General features: G+C 50.0%; 6 protein-coding genes across 6 annotated transcripts; 2 read left to right on the plus strand and 4 right to left on the minus strand.

Annotated features, from left to right (window-relative positions):
* Window positions 1–5569: 5569 nt before the first annotated feature.
* On the plus strand, window positions 5570–7162 carry PFLUO_LOCUS550 (uncharacterized protein; the record flags this gene model as incomplete). The annotated part of the gene is made up of 1 exon (XM_073782977.1): window positions 5570–7162. One exon carries the CDS (start codon window positions 5570–5572, stop codon window positions 7160–7162), a length of 1593 nt encoding a protein of 530 aa, XP_073634647.1.
* Window positions 7163–11236: 4074 nt separating this feature from the next.
* PFLUO_LOCUS551 (uncharacterized protein) lies at window positions 11237–13995 on the minus strand (the record flags this gene model as incomplete). Its single annotated transcript, XM_073782988.1, has 4 exons — window positions 11237–13476; window positions 13529–13661; window positions 13716–13918; window positions 13980–13995. The coding sequence occupies 4 exons, from the start codon at window positions 13993–13995 to the stop codon at window positions 11237–11239; spliced, it is 2592 nt and encodes an 863-aa protein (XP_073634648.1).
* Window positions 13996–15162: 1167 nt separating this feature from the next.
* PFLUO_LOCUS552 (TOM (translocase of outer membrane) complex component) lies at window positions 15163–17260 on the minus strand (the record flags this gene model as incomplete). The annotated part of the gene is made up of 4 exons (XM_073783000.1): window positions 15163–15413; window positions 15465–15938; window positions 15987–16892; window positions 16945–17260. The coding sequence occupies 4 exons, from the start codon at window positions 17258–17260 to the stop codon at window positions 15163–15165; spliced, it is 1947 nt and encodes a 648-aa protein (XP_073634649.1).
* Window positions 17261–17526: 266 nt separating this feature from the next.
* PFLUO_LOCUS553 (Aminodeoxychorismate lyase) lies at window positions 17527–18297 on the plus strand (the record flags this gene model as incomplete). The annotated part of the gene is made up of 1 exon (XM_073783011.1): window positions 17527–18297. One exon carries the CDS (start codon window positions 17527–17529, stop codon window positions 18295–18297), a length of 771 nt encoding a protein of 256 aa, XP_073634650.1.
* Window positions 18298–18494: 197 nt separating this feature from the next.
* Window positions 18495–19852, minus strand: PFLUO_LOCUS554 (uncharacterized protein; the record flags this gene model as incomplete). The annotated part of the gene is made up of 2 exons (XM_073783022.1): window positions 18495–19410; window positions 19461–19852. 2 exons carry the CDS (start codon window positions 19850–19852, stop codon window positions 18495–18497), a joined length of 1308 nt encoding a protein of 435 aa, XP_073634651.1.
* A 313-nt stretch (window positions 19853–20165) lies between these two features.
* On the minus strand, window positions 20166–21292 carry PFLUO_LOCUS555 (uncharacterized protein; the record flags this gene model as incomplete). Its single annotated transcript, XM_073783033.1, has 3 exons — window positions 20166–20566; window positions 20625–20989; window positions 21054–21292. 3 exons carry the CDS (start codon window positions 21290–21292, stop codon window positions 20166–20168), a joined length of 1005 nt encoding a protein of 334 aa, XP_073634652.1.
* Between the last annotated feature and the right edge of the window lie 747 nt (window positions 21293–22039).

Genomic DNA, 22039 nt, shown 5'->3' on the forward strand with positions numbered 1-22039 from the left:
GCTTACGCACCCCCCCATCGACCTACCAGCGACATATCAGATACACTGTATTCGAGTTTGACGAATTGTTGGATAGCTGCTCTGTTGGTGCCAAAGAATGGACAGAGATCGCTGAGATTATATTTTGTAACTATGATCTTTTTGATGGCTTCGTCATTCTGCATGGGACCGACACATTGGCTTACACCGCCTCTGCACTGAGCTTTATGTTACAGAATCTCCGCAAACCGGTGATCATGACCGGGTCACAGGCTCCGATGAGAGAGCTGCAGAGTGACGCTATCCACAACTTTCTTGGCTCACTGGTGATTGCTGGTCATTTCATGATTCCAGAAGTTTGTGTTTACTTCAACAACCGACTTTTACGTGGTAACAGAGCAACGAAGACGTCCGCCAGTGATTTCGCGGCTTTTGACTCCCCGAACTATCCACCATTAGCTATCACATCTTCTTCAAGAACGAACGTTGCGTGGGAGCTGATTCTTATGCCGAAAGAGACCGAAAGCTTGTCTCTACAGAAAATTCTTGACACGAAGCACGTGGCTAGTCTCCGCCTTTTCCCCGGCATCAGAACTGAGATGATCAATGCCGTCTTAAAAATGGACGGTCTTCGTGGTCTCGTGTTAGAGACGTTTGGTCCAGGAAGCGCACCACTTGGCCCTGATCGGGCCTTGATCAAGGCACTCGCGCGTGCAGCCGACGAGGGTATTCTGATTATTAGCGTCTCACAGTGTATGCCCGGACGAATTCTACAAACGATGACAATTTGCTTACGAGTTATAGGTCTGACGGGAAGCGTCAATCCTATCTACGATTCAGTTGCTAGTCTTAGCAAAGCCGGTATAGTGGCCGGGCTTGACATGACAACAGAAGCTGCATTGACAAAACTGGCATACCTTTTTGCATCTCCAAACGCGACGACTCGATCTGTGGCTGAAGGTATGGTCAAATCCCTTAGAGGTGAACTGATAGAAAAATCGAAGCCCATTTTCGAAAATCCAAAAGCTAGCGTACCCAAAAACGCTCAGGTATTCAATGATCTGTGCAGTGCGATATCGCTCAATGATGTTGAACGGGTTCAAGCAATCCTGAATTCCCAAAGCCGGAGTTACTTGAACAACTCGGATTACATGGGCAACATGCCGTTGGTAGGTTCACCTAAATTCTGGTGGAAAGGAATTGACAGAAGCTTACATGTATGCAGCATGTGGCCGCTATTTCACCATCAGTTGCCATCCTACGTCTCCTTCTGCTTAATGGAGCCTCTCCACACGCACAAAATCGAATAGGCAATACTCCACTTTTTCTCGCGGCCAGAGCAAGTCTAGAGCAGCATGTATCGCTCTTGCTGCAATCTGGAGCTCGTTTATATGCTGATGAACGGAGAGTAGCAGAGCTTCTACTTCCGAATCAACCTCATCTCTGGAAAACAGCTGAAAATATGCGAGAAGATTAAATCAACAACAAAATACAAACAAAAAATTTATGAGAAAGACACTATCGAGAAGATGAGAATAGCCAGGAAGAATCGGATTGCGTGGAGGGTAGTTTTATTAGATTTCTAATACTTGTAATTTAGAATGTTTCGTTGGTTCAATTGACAAATATCTGATACTCTATATCTACCCCTTTATCATGTTTTCAAAGTCAAAGATCTGTGGAGTTCAGGGATATTCTGGAGAGCAAACCCCAATACTTAAGATCTAAAACCGTTTCGAAAATAGCCAGACTCTAGATGACCAGCTATCGCCCGAAGCTTACTAGCGGTCTTCTTTTGAGACATGAGGTCCACCCGCGAGTAGATAATCACAGATTAGTTCGTAAGAAACATGGCATATTACATAGAGTCACACTCATTCACAATTGGACAGACCAAAGGAATTTTAGGAAGGTTTCAACCCAGATCGCCGAAAGTTAGGAGTCGGCATATGGAAATTGCTCCAACCAGAGTGGCCAAATATAGGTGGTTGGCCCCCAAATCCTCCCCGTATTACCTTCGGAGCATCCAATTATATTGGGGGGAAATGAGTAGGATTCGAAGTCTCGTTCCACTCTATCTTGTTTAGGAGGAAGGGAGGGGAAATACGGTTTCTACCAGGTTAATACACGTGTCGTGACCCGGCCGGAAAGTGGATCGTACGAGCTCAACCAATGGAATCATCCAGCAGCAGCGCCGCGGGCTCGTAACTCATTCCCGCAAATTACCCATTAACCTCTCGAGAAATTCCTGAATTGATTGTAGTTGCTTCAAGGCAACACTTCCATCGAACTCAATAGATAGTATTCCAATCCAGCTGTCATGCCTCATTACAAAGGCAGGTCGTCTAGCGCTTGCTATTACTGCCGCAGACAGAAAGTGAAATGCAGCGGAGGTGGGTCGGTCCCCGAGAACACCGAAGGCGTCTTTGACAAACTGGGGAACAGAATATCCTTGCTCGAAATGCCGGTCATCTAGGAGAGAGTGTCTTTTCCCGTCAAAAGATGCTGCTTTGACAGTACCGGAACATTATCTGCGCCAGCTGGAGAATGAAGTTGTTCAGCTTCGGCAGTCATTATCAAATGCCCAAAGAGCCACCAAGGAGAAGGAGCAGGGAAATCCTGGGGATGAAGGAAGCGATTCTCGCAGCACTAGTAACATGGATAGATTGATCGAAGATTCCTCAACGGAACACTTCATCAGGAAGTTGAAAGGTGTATATTGTGGGCAGACGTCCACAAGCCCCGCCGAACACACAATCTCTTCCACACCGAACACGAGTCTGAGCGGCAATACGGGAGAGAGAGATGAGCAACTAGCGTTAACAGGCTACACGTACGTCCCATTAGACTACGACAATGCAGGTACGTTTGTTGGCTTTGTTTGAATGCAGTGCACGGTTCACCACTCATGCGTGACTAGACACAAGAGTATGCGTCAAACTCCCTTCTCATTCATATGCGCTCTATCAGCTCAGTCAGTTTGAAAGCTTTATTGGATCCGACTATCATTGGTATCGGAAGCAGCGTTTCCGCGAAAAGATGGAAGCTGCTTACCACACCTCTCAGTCACAAGCTGTGGACAGGACGTGGCTTTGCTGCTTTTCTGTGGTCCTCGCTCTCGGAGAATCATACAATGATAATACTTCTCCATCTTTCATTCTCGGAGACAATATAGGCATCAGCCATGAGAGTCAAGAAAGCGGGCAAGAACACCAAGGGGTGGCTCCTCCGGGAATCGAGCTGTTTAAACAGGGGCTTCGTTTGCTTAAACTTGCCTATGAAGAGCCGACAATTGAACAAGTAGAAGCACTCAACCTTATTGTGAGATATCCCATTGTGGCTCTGACAAGATTGAAAGAGGCTAACTGAAAAAGGCATTTTATTCCTACTCTCTTAATCGACGCAAAACCGCCTACGGTTACTCTGGGATGGCACTTCGATTGGCCACAATACTTGGTCTTTCAAGTCTACCTCAGGTTTCTATGGAGCCAGCTGAGCTTGAGCATAGGAAGCGCGTCTGGTGGACGACCGTCTGTATGGAGTTAATGACGTGTACTGAACTCTCCTTGAGACCAACATGTGGCTTCGGTGATAGGCGCCTTGGATTTCCAGACAACACTCAGTTATCATTCCAAGATAGAGAGGATTTCTCTGATCCTCAATATTTAACCGCCCAGGTCAAACTTTGCCGCATCAAATATCATGTCCTGGAGACAATCTGCGAGCTTCGCTCTGGGAGCCTTGAAGAAGCCTATGGGCTTATAAATCCGTGCCTACACTCACTAGATCAATGGCGGGAAGAATTTCAGTCCTTGTCATTGAGCTTCCATGAGACCGGCATATTCTCGACAATGACACTAGGTCATCCATCAATGCGAACCATTGCATCGCTGATTTTGCGATACAACCAGGTGAGATGACACTTTTGCAGCATTTACGATAGATCTTCCTTCTGATGTCTTAGTGTTACATTTTACTGCTTCGACCACTGCTATTACGGGAGCTCTACTCTCTTGTCCAAGAAGGAAACAACTTGGTTTTGAACAATGAGCTGACCAAACTGAACAATGAATGCCTGCGAGCCGCGACAGACAACGTTTCAATACAAGGTGCTCTTTCCAAATGCCATCGACTTGGTAAGTCAAGTATTTCTCATCACCTTTTGAATATGTGGGTAAAATATGTTCGACGCTAACAGATAGTAGCTAAGTTCGGATTCTGGGAGTCTTTGCATATCTTTTCTAGTCTGACTATACTTGTAATCTCCTCATTTGTGATGGAAAAGTGCCCTGCTGCATTTTCTTTTACCATTGATAGAGAATTATATCAAACCGCGCGGAATCTTCTCGGTGAAATGGCTCGTCTTGGGAACAATGCTTCAAGGGACCATGAGCGCATGATTCAGGACATTGAAAATTTGTTTCCAACTGGCAGCGCATATACAGGACCCGCGAATGGTATTGAAGATCTCATTGGATGGTCAGACTACTTGGAGTTTGGGGATATAGGATTTGACCTCATTGAGCCGTCTAACTTGCTGTAGGGATGGGATTGGGATGTCAGATATAATTTATGTATTTTTATGGGAGGCTACTAATCAAAATTATTACTCGACATTGCAGCACCACTGCAGATGGATCTAGGCATCGATCGCTACATCAGCAACCAAACTTGATTTGGGGGTCCAAAGTGGATCTTCTACACATAGTTCGGCCGCTACGGCATCTTGGATGTTACCAATAACACTTCTGTCCATCTCGTCTCTTCCATCAACGGCGAGCCATTGGAGAGGCCATAGCGGTGAGTTTGAAAAAGCAATACTATCCTGAAAAGCGTTCTTTCTAGTTGTTTCAGCTCCATTTCGAGTTGGCTTTTGTCTGGTTCCTCCGTGGTGAAATCACTAGGTGAAGATTCTAGGAAGACAATGATTGGGCTGGGGCAAACAGGCCTTGAGCTTACAATATCCGGCTATATTTACCTTGCTGCCTCGCTACTATTCGTATTGAAGATTTTCGATTTCAACCACGATATCTAGATTAATGAAGTAGTGAGTACTCATCCACCCCCGCGCTTAGTAAATTTCCATGGTCAAGTTCGGCCGCTACGGCTAATTCGAAGAATATCACTGGCCACAACATATCCCCACATCTAGCGGCATAAGATCGCGAGGCTTTCTGACCACTAGTGACGATGATGAAAGATAGTTGTCCAGTAATAATCGAATACTCAAATTGACTGCCTTGTCAGCCACTATCACGTTGCATAGATTGAATCTTTTGTCAGATTACGCTCGGGTACTAATGTGGATCGAAGAATGCGCACTCGGAGATGGACTCGGCCATGACATGACTCCTGCAACACAATCAGGGTCGAGGCCAACCGCTCAATCGGAAATCACCCGATCCTCTGCGCGTATAACTCATGCCTTACCCACCCTTGAGATATTCAGCTTATTGTGATCCTTGCATATCCCTGTGGCACACCTTGAAACGCATCAAAGACTCTCTGAATACCAATCATAATCAGCCATACCGCGGAGGTTTGATATTGGAGCGAGAGCACACATCCAAATCCACAAGCAGGCTATACCATGGCAGACAAAAGGGTCGAAAAAGACAGCCTTGGCCAGCTAGAGCTACCAGCCGAGGTACTTTACGGCATTAACACCTCTCGGTCGCTTGAGAATTTCCCTCTCTCCGGAAGATCTATCAAAACATGGCCCGACTTTATCCATGCTTTCGCTATAGTAAAGCAAGCAACAGCTCGTGCAAACTGCGAAATTGGTACCCTGACAGCAGAGCAGGCAGATGCTATATATGCCGCCTGCGAAGAAGTGAAACTCGGCAGGCATGATGCACATCTGGTCGTTGACGTGCTGGAGGGATCGGGTGGCACCTCGACCAATATGAATATCAATGAAGTGATCGCCAATCTCGCTACAAAAGCCTCAGGGCGGTCGCTCTCCGACTACAGTTTTGTTCATCCAAACGACCACGTCAATTTGGGACAGTCGACTAATGACGTGCTTCCGACTGCTATGAAGCTGGCCGTCCATCGTGCGATGGCGGGAGCTCTGCGTACGCTTCGTCAGCTGGCCGATGCATTCTCGACGAAGCGAGAGGAATATAAGTCTGTCCTTCGTCTGGGAAGGACATGTCTTCAAGACGCGCAACCAATGACCCTCGGCCAGGCGTTTGGAGGCTACGAGACAGTCACCCGACGACACGCAGAACAGCTCGACACAATTCGCGAGCAATTGTTGATAGTTCCCCTAGGAGGAACAGCCATCGGAACCGGGTTTGGATCAAATCCAAGGTACAAAAAGGCGGTGTTCCGGCATTTGTCCTCATTATTCGACACCAAAGTAGAACCCGCCGGTAACGCGTTTGATGGCATGCAAAACATGGACACTTGTGCCCGTCTGTCAGGGGAGCTGCGCAATACTGCAAACACTTTATGGAAGATCGCCAACGACCTGATTATCTTGTCTTCTGGTCCCAGTGGTGGGATCGGCGAGGTCACTCTACCTTCAGTCCAGGCCGGATCCTCTATCATGCCTGGGAAGGTTAATCCTGTCATTCCGATAGCAGTTTGTCAAGTGGCCATTGCTATCACTGGTAACGATGCCGCAATTGCAATGGGCTGCCAGCAAGGCATGCTTGAAATAAACCACTTTGAGATGCTTGTATGCGACCGCCTCCTTGACAGTATCCGCCTGCTCATTGGCGCTACCGAGATCTTTACTCGCCGATGCGTTGACGGCATAGTTGCGAACAAGGATGTCTCACGCAAGAATTTGCTCGCATCCAGCGCGCTGGCTACTGCTCTTGTGCCAACTCTTGGCTATGCGCAGGTTTCGACCATTGTCCGCGCTGCCCTGGCAGAAAAACGACCTTTTCTAGATGTTGTCGTCGAAAAGGGGCTACTCACAGAAGGTGAGATCACGTCGGTCATGGAACGCTTGATTTATGACGACAACGTTTCAACGCCGGAGAGGAGTCAATACGAGCCCAAATGTAATGGATCCAGCAACCATCAATTAGTTGAGAGTCCGCAAATTACCGGTGGATTGCCGAGAGTCAATGGTTCCAGGAATGCAAGTGTCGGAATAAGAGCAGCTAAGAACCCCTCAGATGCTGCTATTACTCTACTGCGAGAGGATTATAAAATCGATCAGAACTAGTCTTTAGCCGTGCTAGCACGGGGCAATTTAGAGAATCAGACTGCTTCATCTCCCATTGCTTGACCAGCAATATCCGCTCTTCCGTGCTCCGATACTGGGATTCTACTGTGGTTCGTACCTCATGTGTGGGTTCGTATAATCAAAAGGGATTAAAATGGCGTAAAACATATCGCGGTTTTTGGCGTCAACTTTACTGTTACTTAACGTTGGGATATACTTGTTAAATCAAACAGCTGGTCGAGCGCAAAATCTCGCAATCTCAAATCCGAAATCAACTCCAAGCATCGAAGACCTAACATCGTATTCCAGCCCGAATGAAACAATCGAAGAAACCAACACCAATCCCATGAGAACCCAGATGGTAATAATCAAAAAATGATTACCTTTTTCCCATATCATTTTGAAACATATAAACAGTCCAAAACGGCATCTAACGCGGTTCCGATTGATCCAACAACTAGGCGCCGCATCGCAACAACCCAACTCAAATAGGATAACCCAAACACCACTCACATAGTTGTCTTATATCCAAAATCAAATCCAAATGATATTTGTCGTTCAGATATTGCGTGGGGTATTGGCTGGGACCCGTCCAATGCTCGGGTCATCTCTGACATTCCCTAGCCGTCGCCAGGAACTGCTGTTGATTCCAGCGCTAGCTATAGACGGATAAGAGGTTGACGGGCTTCGGCTCCTTGAGCAGGGAGACGACGGAGCAGAGGACCCGGGGCTTGTAGCTGTGCCTGTGGCTGATGTTGTAGAGGTGCTGGAGCTGGCCACTGCAACTGTAGGGTTGCAGTGAGCGCAAACATAAATGCTGAAACCGCGGCCATCACACAATTTACAAACAGCTCCCCTGGATGAACTTCAGAATCAAAGCGAAGCATGTAATCGAGTGTTCGTACCTAGGAGCATTTCCTGCACAACCCCGGCATGTAAGAACAGTTCGCCCGCCGATGCAGGAGATGTGTTCTGGGTCGAGATTTATATTCGACATCGTTTGCTCTACTCAAACTGTTGAACGCAAATGTTTGTTGATGAGGCGTATGCAAACGCTCGAAATAGGAAGTGTTGCTAAAGATTGTCGAGCTGGAGATAGGTCTGAAAGCAGATGAACTTTTAAATATTCTTTTTGTGAATTCCTTGTCTTTCGCCGTCCCGATTTACGGAAGCCAACCTCAGCTGAGCAGGAACAGAGCTTCATCAGCTCCTTCCCTTCTAAGAAACAAATTCGGAAGAAAGAGTATTGTAATGTGTCGAACGGGACGATTGAACAAGGATTTGATCCTGCCTAGGCCAAAGTATAATGAGCCCGGAAACGGTAGACAAAGAAGTATCACTTCTCATGCGCACCTTGGGTGCCAGGAAGTTTCGAGTCAAATGTTACGTGCGTCGGGAATAAGGACGAAATCCTGATGTCCAGAATGATCAGCAGTACATTGCTGCTCACTGTCGAGGGTGACTGCAATGGAGAATCAATAACAGGATTATTTCTGCGCAGTGTACATATCTCCAGACTGTGATCTACCAATCAAACCCTCTGAGAAGTATATCCAGTGTTAGGAGTGAACGGTACATTTACCATCTTGGGCGTAGCCCGATGCAAACCCCAGAACGGCGCATCCGAGGGCTGGCGCGAAGGCGTGTCTGCGGCCTGGGTCCGAGGCACATACCGACAGTTTCTGAAACGGACCGAGGAATGGGACAATGTACTCTTGAAGATGTAGAGTAATCCACACCACTGGGGCTAGGGAATTGTCGGTCGAACTCGGGTTCACAAAGGGGCTGGCGCCCTCTCTGATTTCCGTGGTCACAACGGTGTTGCGCTGCCCTTTTAACGGGAGCCGGTTGCAAAAGAACGTACGAACAGGGATATTTGGATATTCAAGCGGCGATTCGCTGTCACCTGCGAACCAGCACAGACCCAGAGGTTGGGCAGGGCTCACTAAGACACAAGTGAAGCGGAAAATAAGTCCCATGCGCATGGCAGCCACCATAACCTTGTGTTACAGATCATTGGAACAGTGGACAGGCATGTACTAATGGAGTGTAACAGCCCTAGAGCTGTACCCAGCCGATATCTAAGGAAATAAACGAACTACTAAACGCAGACCTTCGATTGGGTAAATTCATCCACGGATAGCTGCAGAGAGCCATGAGGGTGTGATCTCATACTCGGATCGGTGCATGCCGACAGAGCATATGTACTGGAAGTGGTAGATAAAGAGCATGTGAGCAGAGGATCTCTTCGTAGTTCGTAGCAATCAGATGCCTGCAGAGCCGAGAACACGGAGAAAACCGATCATATGAGCAATTTTCATGTGAGCAAAACGGACAAAGCAGCGGTGTACAGCTGTGCTATCCAACCAGGGTTTCAAAATAGACTTACGTGTTCAGAAAGCCGGTACTCTTGATAGCGGGACTCACAGCAACATACAAAGAAAAATTCCTTGTGTAAGGTACAGCGGGCAAATCAGGAAACGCAAGCCGTTCAAAACGGGGACTTAAGACCAATGACATCGCCTAAGAATCGGATACCTGGGATGTACTATACCGCCTCCAAGGGTCTCAAGCAGGTTTCCGTCGAGTTGCTGCAGATTGAGGGATTCGTATGCAAGGACAGGGCCCAGAGCAACACGTACCGCGCTTATGATTTGGGGCTAGGAATCCCTGGCATCAATTTAGATCTCGGCAACTCCGGAGTGCCGCGTGCTAGGTTACTATTTTTCAATCTGAATTTTCTGTAAACCGGTCACATGGCTAGTTGAAAATTGGGAAACTAGAATGACTGACGCCAGATCTGCGGTCATCGCTCATGCATGTCGCCCGTCTCACTCAGCAACTAATCGTGGACGACTAGAAGCGGTTTAACCCGTCAGCAAACGGTAGCCTGCATATGTAGATTCGTGGATCAGTGGAGCAGGGAATTAGGCTAAAAAAAACCTTCCGATTTGCTCATCCTATTCGCGAGCAGAATATACCTCCTACCCGCTGCAGCCAGCCTCTGCCAATCACGCTGGACGCCGAAATTTCAATTAGGACTGGCCTGAGAGCCACCCAGTGGCGGTCAAGTTCCTTGCTCACGTTAGAGCTGAGGAGATCACCTCGAGGACTAGCTAGCTGAACTACAGCAGTTGTGGAAAGGTGATCATTATTCCATCTTCGGTCCTCTGGCTCGTAGCACTGTTGAATCCCGAAAGGACCGACGAAGAGAATGAACAATTTCTTAGCAGATAGAACGGAAAAGAACTAGGAAGAACACGTTCATAGCAAGAGCCCACTATAATGGTCAGCTGATTCTCTTCTGTCCATGATGCAGCCCAGTTTCGATCGCGTGATGGAATGCTATTGTCTCCTCGCTAATGGACCATCGGCAAATACGAACTTCGTTGGGCCACTGTGTAGTTTTCGAAATAATACATCAAGACAGAGAGCAGAAGAAGAGACGCACATGTTCACGAATTCTAGAGCTGGCCACGCTCCCTCAGTTCCGATACTATGAGGTCACGGCGCAGTTTGAAACAAGCCCACCTCTTTTGACAAAAAGACGGTGCCTGGCATGGTAACACGATCGAAAAAGAGATGGAACGGGACTACAATATAGATATCACCAAATCGAGCGCGATAGCTACGTAATTCGATACGGTGTTGATATCCTCGGCATTCTTGCTATGTAGCATTCATTACTAACCTCCGAAGAGTCCCAAAGCAAATGTTAAAAAGCGAGAGACACATTGCATTATTCGATTCAATTAGCATGGAAGAGAGGAAACAAGCATAACAGTCATTAGCAAGAAGTGTCCGTCGCGAGACAAAAAATGAAATAAACCGATACAACATCTGCAATATTCCACTAAGAGAAAAGGGCAGAAAGAAGGACAGAAGTCTCCAGGTTTGGGCCATTCTTGCCTTGTAAACGTGATACTAACAGGCGGAGACTGACTGGCTCAATCAATGAGCAATAATAGTTAAGTAAAGGGGTTGGTCAAACGATAAGGAGAAACACCTGGAAACACCATTCGTTTCACGAATCCATCCATCGATAAAAGGGGAAGAAAACTGAAACGAACACTTCTAGTGGAAATATTCCGATGGAAGGGAAGCCAGAAGCGCAATGGTGCCGAGACCACCAAGCATGGCGCTGACTACAGCGGTTTTTGCGTGGCTTGCAAGGCCGGTTCTGTTCGATGGAGATGGAGACGGAGACAACTTGATTCGCTTGCTGGGTGGCTCGCTTGGCTCGCTCTCTGCCAAAGCTGAGTTGATTGCTTCGATCACCTCGGGTTCCGGGATTGTGTTGAGACTCGACTGCTGGGAACCACTGGAAAAAGGTGCAAGCGGCTGAGCATCTTGGAAGGAAGAATCTTGGTTGGTCGCCGTCATCTGAAATTTCTGTGGGGTTGGTGCAGACATGATGTCCTCCATTTCAGATGCCCCTCGTTTCAGGGATGACTTGGCAGCACCTGTCATGAAGACACCACCCGACGAGCTGGGAACTTCCTCATACTCCTCAAGCCAAGCATTGGAAGAGTTGATAAACGGTCCATCATGGTAAGAGGCGGACGTAGAGTTGTCAACAGTAGGTAGAATTTGGGAATCTGTCGTAACTCGCTCGACCTTCTTCTCCCGAAGCAAAAGTGGCGCCATCGGCAGACGAGAGCCAGAATTAGAGCCAGCATTGTGGCTAATCCGCTCTTCGATTTCTGCAAGTGAGCTCTCACTCTTTGATGTCAACTCCTTGGGATTGACGAAGTTCTCAGCGGGCTCAACCAAAGAAATGACTTCAGAAATGAATTCGATCTCAGATGCTTGGTCCGAGTCAAGCTCGTCATCTTCTTCTTCGTCAAATCCATCATCATTAGAGTCCGACGAAGTCGACGCAGAGTCTTCGTCCCCAGACACAGGTCCAGCACTGGATACAGCAGAGTCGGAATCGCTTGCTTTATCGTCACGTTCGTCTGCGGAATAATCAATCAAGTCCTCCGATGGCACTCTCTTGACTCGTTCGTCCTCCGAATAATCAATCAAGTCCTCCGATGCCGCTCTCTTACCCCAGCAATGATAGTCTGTCAGGTAAGGTTTGAAATCCTTCAGCAGCAACTCCTTTACTTTATCGCAGGGGACTCGTTCGTCTTCCGAAATCGCGTAAGAACCATTGAACTTCTCCAAGGGCAGTGCCTTGAAATCTGTGTCCCAGTAAGGAGCAAGCTCGCACCACTGATTTCCGATCATCGAAGGCACCCAGACTTTCACAATCCAGCACTTGTGGCTGTCATCGGGTGGCACATCGTTGTCAAGCTGAATTCTGACATCCTCGCTAAGAACCTCTCGTGGCTTTTCAACAATCCACCAGTTTGTTCCAGAGTTGAGCTCATCTGCCGTTTCGTTAAAGACCCAGTACTTCCGCGTATCAACAACCCAGTATGTAAGTTTCTGTCCTGGCTCGCGTTTGAAGACTGGCCTCATGACATTGATGTCAGCCATTTCACTTTCCAGCTCCAGGGAACACTCTGTGCCGTTGATAGGCTTGAAGCTCGGGGTGCTTTCCAACCAGTACTGTTCCTGTGATACGGAGCATTGTTGGGTTCGATGAATTGTCTTCCGGGTTGTGTCAACAGGTTGTGGAAAGGCTTTCAATTCTCCACTGATCAGATTGCTGATGTACTCGTGCTGCGGCCGCCTGATCAACCAGTCTTGGAAGCCCTTTTCGGGGACTGGGATGTACTTGGAGAGTTTGAAAAAGTAGCGCATGCATCTAATCGGTTGGTTAGTAAAACCCATGGCACGCACACATTCATTGATCAATCCCCAGTCAAGATTGGACAATCTCGATTCGAGTTCTGCCTGCGTCAAATGAAGAGAGTCTCGCCAGTAAAGTGTAAGTGGGTCAATCTGGAGCGCTGGGGGGGAGGTATCCATGTCGTCGGTAGAGGATAAGTTGATATCCTTGATTGGCAAATCCACATGATCAGTGTCAGAGGACTTCGACCGCTTGGTCTCCTCGCCCATCGCGTGCACACTCGGCAAAGAAGTCGGAGTCATGGCCTCGCTCACAGGAGCAGGTGCGGGCTCCTTGGAGAAGGATTCCGATTCACGGGGCCCGTTGCTTTGCACGTAAGCATCGTCGTCCTCCTCGTAATCATCATCCTCGGGCACACAAAACGTGTTCTTCGATCGGGGCACAGGTGGGTTATGGTCACTGGGTGGAAGGGCCATAACATTAGCATTTGAGCGGGCAAGTCGAATGGTTGCGAATCCATACCGACTATCGACGTATTCGATTCTACAGTAGACCTCCAAGGCAGGAAAGACCTCTATCATAAAATCAGCGCCTTGCATTATTCAAACATTTGAGAGACAACGTACCATCCCCACGATCCACAACGAGGCCAAATCGAAGATGATCGCCGGTGAGCAGGGGGGTCTGCTCATCCTGGGTAAGGCGGGCGTTGTTCAGCCAGGTCCCGTGTGTGGAGCCGTAGTCGCAGATGAACACAGCCTGTTGAAGCACCAGGTTAGTAGGTTGTCATGAGAATGAAGATAGAAGACAAACCTTCTTGTCCAGACAGATGCTCAACTTTGCGTGATCTCGAGACATGACACGGGAATCAAACCACGCATTTTTCTTGTCCGGAATCCGATTCTTCTCTTCACGCTTTGAGGATCGACCGATCAAGGCGGCGGGGTTGTCTCGGGAGAGAGTGAGGGTGCGAAGAGGTATGCCATCGGGCAGGACGGGGAGAAGGGTGATGACAACTGCGGATGTAACCAGATCAGTCAGTGGCACGCCATAAACCAAAAGGGCCGGGAGACATACATCGTGCATTTGCCATGGCAAAAAGGTCGGGTCAGGACAACGTGCTTCAGCCTATATAGAAGCAGTCAGTCGGTGATACAGATAAGCAAAGACGGGGGCCGTCGTCATTCACAGTGCACTTGTCGGTGTGGGTAGGTAAGAAGAACAGGAAAGGGAAAGGGAAAGAGGTATATAAACAAGATTGGAACAGGAAAGCGATGAGGCTTTGTGACTTACCCGGGTGCGTGCCTCTAGTCAGCCAGTAGTCCGAGAGTTTAGGTACATGTACCGAGCAAGCCGGTCTTGCGAGAGAGCGACACACAAGAGGGAGAGACAAACACGAGCGGCACGAGAAGTAAAAGAAGAAGAAGGATGGATGGAATAGGGAGTTGTTTGAAGGAGGAAGAGAGAGAGTAGGGAAGGAATAGGAAACCGAAGAGGGGTAGAGGTAGATGATGAATCAGGTTGAGGTCAGTCGGACTGACTCATACCGGACGGGGTTGAGTTGAGTGTTCCACGCTGGGTGCAAGGTCTCTGGCCTGTTGGAGAGCAGCAGAGAGAGTTCGGGTGTCGCGGCTCCCAGGGAATCGAACGAGCATAAAGCCCGGAAGCTGAGGCAGATGAGGCAAGTATGAGAGGGCCGATAAGGGCAGATAAGGAAGCAACGGCGGGTCTGTTGGTTTCACCCGGGGAAGACCAGGCAACAACCAGGAGCAGTCGAAGTCAAAGCAATATGAGCCTGGGTGCTCCGGTGTATCAGGCACGAAGAGTGAAGAGAGAGAGGAAGATGAGACAAGCCAGACAGGCAGAACAAGAGGAACCGGTGTACAACACCTGACCCGGGCGATAAGCAGGTGGATCAGCTGATGTGGGGCAGACATGGGCCCGAACAACACAACGTCATGCTAATGCGCACATTCATTCTCTCCTAGCTATGGTACAGCACAATCTACTACGCTCGGTTTTATCCACCCAGACATATCGAAAGAAAGAGGAGAGGGAATATATCAACCGATAGTAGTAAGTACACGCTGGGGAAAAGAACCCCCCAGAAAAAGAGACTGGCCCGAGCGCCTCAAAGATGATGATCCGGGGAGAGACCGAGTAATTAGACAAGAACATGCAACCCGAGTCCAGATCCGGGAGATGAAAGAAGAGAAGAAAGGAAAAAGAGATGTCAAGGGAATGGCCGGGCTGGGTTTTCTTACATCCCCGGAGCTCCTCCCATGCCGCTGGCGCCCATCGCAGTCAGGCGTGCGGCCAGCGCCGGGTACTTCTCCTGCACCTCGAGCTGGGTGCGGGTGGCCTCTGCGTAGGATATCGCGTTGATGATCTCGCCCTCGGTGCGGGCGAGCTCGGCAGCGCGCTGGAAGTACTTCAGGGCCTGGGAGACCTTGCCCTGCTGCAGGAGCAACTGGGCCATGGTGCCGACAGCGATATCACACTCGGGGTCGACTGCACGGAGGATCAGTATGGATGGAAACGGACGGTGGGGCATAAACTTACTGATGAGCGCCTTCTGGCACAGGTTCTCGGCCTCTTGGAAGTCTTGCTTCCACTGGAACAGGGCCAGAGCCTTGTTGATGAGCGGCAGGACATTGATGCCCATCGGCTTGTTCTGCTTCTCCATCTCCACGGCCTTGTCAAACTTCTCAATGGCCTCCGAGTAGTTCTGCTGGTCCAGCAGGAGCTCGCCGTAGTAGTTGTACACATCGGGAACGTCCTCGAAGTTCTTAACCGACCGGCGGAAGGTAGCCATGGCCGATGCAACCGAGCCCATCTTGTACTGCGTCACGCCGAGCTGGATGTGAGAGTAGATGAATGCGCGGTCGAGGTCAATCGACTTCTGGTAGTCCTTTGCGGCCTCAGCGAATTCACCCAGGATGAAGTGAAGCTGGGCGCGGTGGTAGTATATATCAGGGTCGTCCTTGTCATGGGTGATGGCGACCTCAAAGTCGTCAGCGGCGGCTTCGCGGTTTCCTATAGAATGGTCAGAAATGATGGGCAGGAAGCGTCCATGGAACTCACCGAGCTCGAGGTGCAAGCTGGCGCGCTTGATGTAGCTCTGGACCAGCGAGGGCTGCATTTCCACACTCTTGTTGAGGTCCTCCAGGGCGCCGTTGGCGTTGCCGCCGAGGTAGGTGAAGGTGGCTCGCATGTTGAGGGCCAAGGCCTCAAAATCACCCAAGTCACCAACCTCAAGCGCCTTCTCGAAAGCAGCCGCGGCCTCCTCGTAGCCATCAGCCGTTTTCTGGTGCATGGCAACCAAACCCTTGCGCAGCAATCCCTTGCCTGAATCCTCACTCAAATCAACCGACTCATCCAGACCCTCGGGCAGAGGCCTCGGGCGAAAGCTCTGCAGGTAGTTGGAGACGAAGGTGGCGCTAGGAAGCTTCTTGCTCCTAGACTCCATGATGACCTGGCACTTTTGCTTCGCCACCTTCTGCAACAGTCTCTCGAGCGCAAGACGGCTGACGTCGTTGGAGAACCCGTCGATGATGCAGCTGGCGGTAAAGTCGAGGAGGGCCTCACTGAACTTCTCGAGCTGCTCGTAGGCATTGGCTCTTCGGTTCAGAGCCTTGACGTACTCGCTGTCCATCACAAGCGCAGCACTAGTATCCTCGATGACCTTGTCCCACTCCGACAGAACGTTGTAGCAGGCCGCGCGGTTCGAGTAGAAGACGGGGTCCGGCTTGCAGATAATGGCCTTTCCGTAAAGCTCAATGGCTTTGTTGTAGTCCTTGGAGCCGAAGGCCTTGTTACCGGCAGCCTTCAGCTTGGCTGCGTATGCCTTCCTAGTCTTGAACAGTGTCAATAGCCAATCATCATCATTTACATTCAACCGCCATACCTCTTCTGACAATTGTCCAACTGTAGCCTCATCCACCTCGGGCAGCTCTTCAGCGGGCTCCTCCGCCTTTTTAGCGGTCGACTCTTGAGTCGTTGTCAGCATGCGACCAGGTAGACAGGCAATATCAACACCTACCATCCTGAACAGACGCGGTCTTAGACTTCTTCTCATCCTCCGCCTTCTTCTTTTCTTTCCGTCGCTGGTTCTTGCTCTTTTTCTTCTCCGCAGGCGCGGCAGCACCAGCACCGCTCTTGGAGTCGGACAGGTAGTAAACGACACCGGCGGTCGTCACAACAACGGACACGCCGGCAATGGTGTAAACCAGGGCCTTGTTTTCCGATACCCAGTTGGAAATGCGATCCCAGACTGACGCGGACGAGGACGCGGGTAACTTGGAGGTGTCCAGCACCACGTTCTGGGCGGGCGTGGGTAATGGCGAAGCGCTCGACATGATGTGGGAGGAAACCGACGCGGCGGGTGATAAATCTGCAGCGATGTAAGAAGCGCGAACCGATGATATTACTGTTGTTGTGTGGGGGATCCAGATTCACTTACCCTGGGATGCGCGGCAGAGGCTGGCGAGAAAGATAGGGAGAGTCGGAGCTTCGACGAAAAGTCGAGTTGGTCGGCCCGGGGCACGGGCCAATCACGCGCAGGTCCACCATGACATACTTCCTAGCTTTTTCTTTCTCTTCTCACTCGTTTCCACTTCCTATGATGTCCTTCTCTCTGATCTCCTCTCTCCGCTACGACCCTGCCCTCCCTGCCGCTGTTTCACAGCTCGCAATCAACACCTATCCCGACCCCGTCGACACGCCTTACTACCTCCTTGCCTACCACCGAGACCGACTAATTACCGCGGCCCAGCATTTCCAATGGGAGAAAGCACTAGCATGGCTCCAACAAGACTTGCGTACCCTGAACCAATTTCTTGATGCGTCTATACCAGACACCCATAAACCGTGGCGACTGCGAATTGCCGTAAACCACAATGGCAACGGCACGGTCGACGTGCATCCAACCGCGCCAATTGACCCATCCAACCTTTTAGTCCCTTCAGTTAACGCAACCCCCGATTCAGCGGTCTGGCGTGTCTATGTTGATACGCAAGCTACAACCCCCTCCGGCTTGACAACGCATAAAACAACCTCCCGAGATGCGTATAATGCGGCGCGACTGCGAGCGGAAATCAAATCTCCGGCTGATACCGCCGAGGTGCTTGTCGTCAATCCGGAGGGCGAGATAATGGAGGGAAGCATCACTACGCCGTACTTTCGACGGCGAGATACTGGTGTTTCTGGTCCATCGTGGGTCACGCCGCCGCTTGACAGCGGAGGTAATGCAGGTACGACCCGCCGATATGCTCTATTTCAGGGATTCTGTGTAGAGCAGACCATCTCAGCTGCCGAGCTTGCCAATGGCGAGGAATGCTGGTTGAGTAACGGCGTGCGTGGATTCATACGCGGTGTAATTGTTCTGGACCGATAGAAGATCTCATGAATATATAATATAATAATAATAAACTTCCTGTCAGTCTTGTGACGCCATATGCTATAGTATCACAGATTTTGCCGTTAGAGACGTCAAATCGTTGTTCATTGAGATTGGGAACTAATTAAAGAAATCTCGCAAGTCGTCCTATGAAAATGCAGCCAATTGTCAAACACGGATGCAAGACAAGACATCTATTTCTTGGTCGTCTCAGCCACTACCGGGTTCGGGTTTCCTTTCCACTCCAGCGAACGAGGCCGCATGAATTCGGCCACAATCTCATCAGTGACCTTGGCACGGCGCTCCTGGAAGCCCTGGACATACGTCTGGAGCTCAGCAATGCAGCGCTGCTTCATCTCACCCGTCATCAATTCACCGCTCTCGTAAGACTTCCGGATACTCTCCAGCTCCGCATCGTCCTCGAGGAAGAAAGTCAAGTACTGGAACGGCACATCGACCTTGCTGTTGCCGCCCAGTTCACGGTGGAGCTCGGCGGTCTCCTGTCCGCCGGAGAAAGCGTACTTGTTGATCTTGTTCTTGATGCGACTCGGTGCGTCGCTCATGAAGATGGCGGAGACATCCACACTAGCAGACATCTTGGACCCGGGGCCCTGCAGCGCGGGCAGGAAGACAGAGTGGATTAGCGACGGCTTCTTGTACTTCATCTTCTCGGCGTTGTCTCGGCATTGCCGGAAGTAAGGGTCTTGGTCGATGGCACACGGGATCAGACAGGGGATCGACGAGACCTTCTTCCTGTCCGTGCCGAAGATTTGCGGGAAACTCGTCGCGAATGCGGTCGCGGACTGGGTCGCGCAGAAGTGAAACTCGCCGATGTTGTTGCTGTCGTTGAATCCAAACGTGCCGCGCACCTGGTTGATCGTGATGCGCTTGGCCATGCGGCAAATGTTCTCGTAGAATGCGCCGCCGATGAAATCAAAGTCGCTGAAGATAAAGGTCTTCTTCATGTCGAATCCAACCGCAATAATGTCCTTCACGTTCGCCTTGGTGTATCGCTTGGCGTCTTCGACCTCGACCTTGGCGGAGTGCATGTACTTCTCGTCGTCGGTCATCATGATCACGAGCGGCACGTCGAATACATCCTGTAGCCACCTAGTAAAGTCAGCGCAACATCCTTCAAGTGACGCGCGTGTAATTCATACTTGGTGAACTCGAACGGAACGGTGTGTCCGACGTGCATACTATCACTACTCGGCCCACGGCCAGTGTAGAGATAGAAAGGCTGGCCCTTCTCATAGCGGTCTAGAATTGCAGTCAAGTCGCGGTGGCTGAAGACAATGCCTCTGCGCATGAAGCGGTGCGGGCGGTGGCCGGTGACTTTCTCGAATCGTTCCAGCAAGGTGGGCGTGATGGGAGTGGCGCCGAATTCTCGCACCAATTTGTCATAGTCCACGGGCAGCAGCTTGCCATGTTCATCCACTCCACCGGAGACATCGAAGGGTGTCACGACCTGGTTAACGGGCTGCTTCTCGTGAGCCTTCTCGGCGAGACTCAGCGTGGTCAACGCCGGTGGCTGACCTGGTTCGTCGACCATGGTGTGAGGATTCGGGAGAGAAACCTAGATCGATTGAGTGAGAAATTGTGCGACCACGAGGGAAGGAGGGTCATACGGTTGCTCGGGTGTTGTGTGTTTCTGAGAACCAGTGACTCTTTTCTCCCCCGCCAATTCAAAAAAGAGTCACTGGCCTGTGATTGGTGGGGCAGTCTTGGATCACGTGCATCTACATACAGTCACATGACCTTCGGTACTATAGATCTTGATCGCCAGCACTCTTTTCAAAGATACGCTCTTTCAGGTCGCCGTGTATCACACGCCTTTGTATTCTACCTACATTACTTGTGGATATTTACAGTCCATCTCCCGGGGTCCAGATTTTGTACCACCGCGTGTCAATGCCCTGATCATCCTTGTCATAGAACCTCAAATCCGTGCTCAGCCTGATACGACCTTCCTGGTCCTCATTTCGACCACTGGCATGGATACTGTACGGATTATGGAAGACAACATCCCCAGCTTCATAGTTGGTGATGAGCCACTTGTGCACGCCAGAAGCCGAATGCATCTCCTGGAGCTGCTGGGGAGACGCCGCGATCATCCCGCCATCCATCATGTTCACGTTAAAGGCAGAGATCCTCTCCTCCTGCGTCATGGCTGCTGCTCGAGTATTGAAGTCATTCTCGATAGCATGACCCAGTCCGACAGAATTGGCCAAATAGCAGAGACCTCCGCCGTTGATTGGTATATCGCCTGCAAGGATGATAGGTGAGCGCAGTCCGACCGAAAGGCGTACAATAGTTTTAGTTACCGATTGGAACCCAGGCAGTAAGGAAAAACCCGTCTCCTGCTCTGAGAAACAGCTTATCGTAATGAATACCAGTTCCTTTGCCAAAGGGCACATTGTGTCGCAGCATTGACCGATCGAGCAGGCGATGCTCCTTCCACCCCATGAACTCTCTTATGAACTTGGTCAGGGCAGGATGCTCTATAAAAGCGCGGTACTCGGGTTCTTTGTGGGCATCAATCAGGATCTTCTCTTCAGCTGCGTCGGCAGGTAAGCCTTCCCCGCCGATGCCTTTGTGCGCATCTGGGCGGGAGGATTTATTGAAAATGCCATCCCGGGGAGATGTCCCTGGTTCTAATAACGAGGTGCTCGAGTATTGGTTAAAGTAGCTGGATGGAGAGGTTATTGTCAGCAAGACTATAAATAGACAGGCATGTGGTGGTAAGTCCGTACTGCTCTCTTGCATCCAGGACGTCCTCCCTAGGAAGAAGTCCCTTGACGAACAGATATCCGTCTTGCTTGAGTCGTTCTCTCATTTCTTCAATGGACAGCGATGCCGGTGTAGGACGAAGCATTCCAACGTGATCGGTAGAGATTCGACCACCATTTTGTGCAAATCCATCAGGGAAAGCGTCTTGAATAGGGCGGTCCAAGCCCGGGACAGCCGTTGGGTTCGCTGTAAGAGTCGCCATACTGGGTGATGAGACCTGAGGTTGTTAGAGACTAGAAATCGCTTTGCGTTCGCCTGCTTAAATATGGCTACATAGGGCCTCATGTTGTCATACCGGCTACTGGATCAGCTGCCAGGCCCCTCTTTCGGAATGATCAAACCCGAAGCCTGTCGAATCGCGCACCAATCATATTAAATTCATATTGAGCTAAAACCATCAGCTGCTTGCGACAAGACCCGTCGAATTATTCATACGCATTGTGATTGGGCTCGGTTCGTCGGCTGTGTCGGGGTCAGTACCCCGGCTTATCGACTCCACAGTATGATCCGCGTTGGGCCCTTATGTAGCTAGAAGGCTCGCCGGTTACCAGTAATTTGTATAATGGCTATTGGGCCTGTTGAATTGTCCTCTAGTTCGCGGTCTTGCGAATAAGATTCTAGCCCTGTTCTAGATCAGTGGAATTCTCAGTGGCGCAGATCCATCAACCATTTGGGAAAAGGTACTCGGACGGCCGCGGTGATAGATAGTTTACCTCCTCAGAATTTGGTATCAATTCCACGCAGCCATTGGCCTCTCTGCTGGTTTCATTACAGAATCAATACTGTGTGGAAAGAACTTGTGGAAATATATCTTGGTCCGCAGATTGCTCGGCAGAAATGCGCCAATGTCAATTCGCATCATGCAGAACCCAGCTTCCTATCATCGTCTGCACTTTATTGACACGGAATATACATACTGATATTCCTTATTATTTTCTCCCAATTCTTC

Source organism: Penicillium psychrofluorescens, assembly GCF_964197705.1.
Source record: "Penicillium psychrofluorescens genome assembly, chromosome: 1".
Taxonomy (NCBI): domain Eukaryota; kingdom Fungi; phylum Ascomycota; class Eurotiomycetes; order Eurotiales; family Aspergillaceae; genus Penicillium; species Penicillium psychrofluorescens.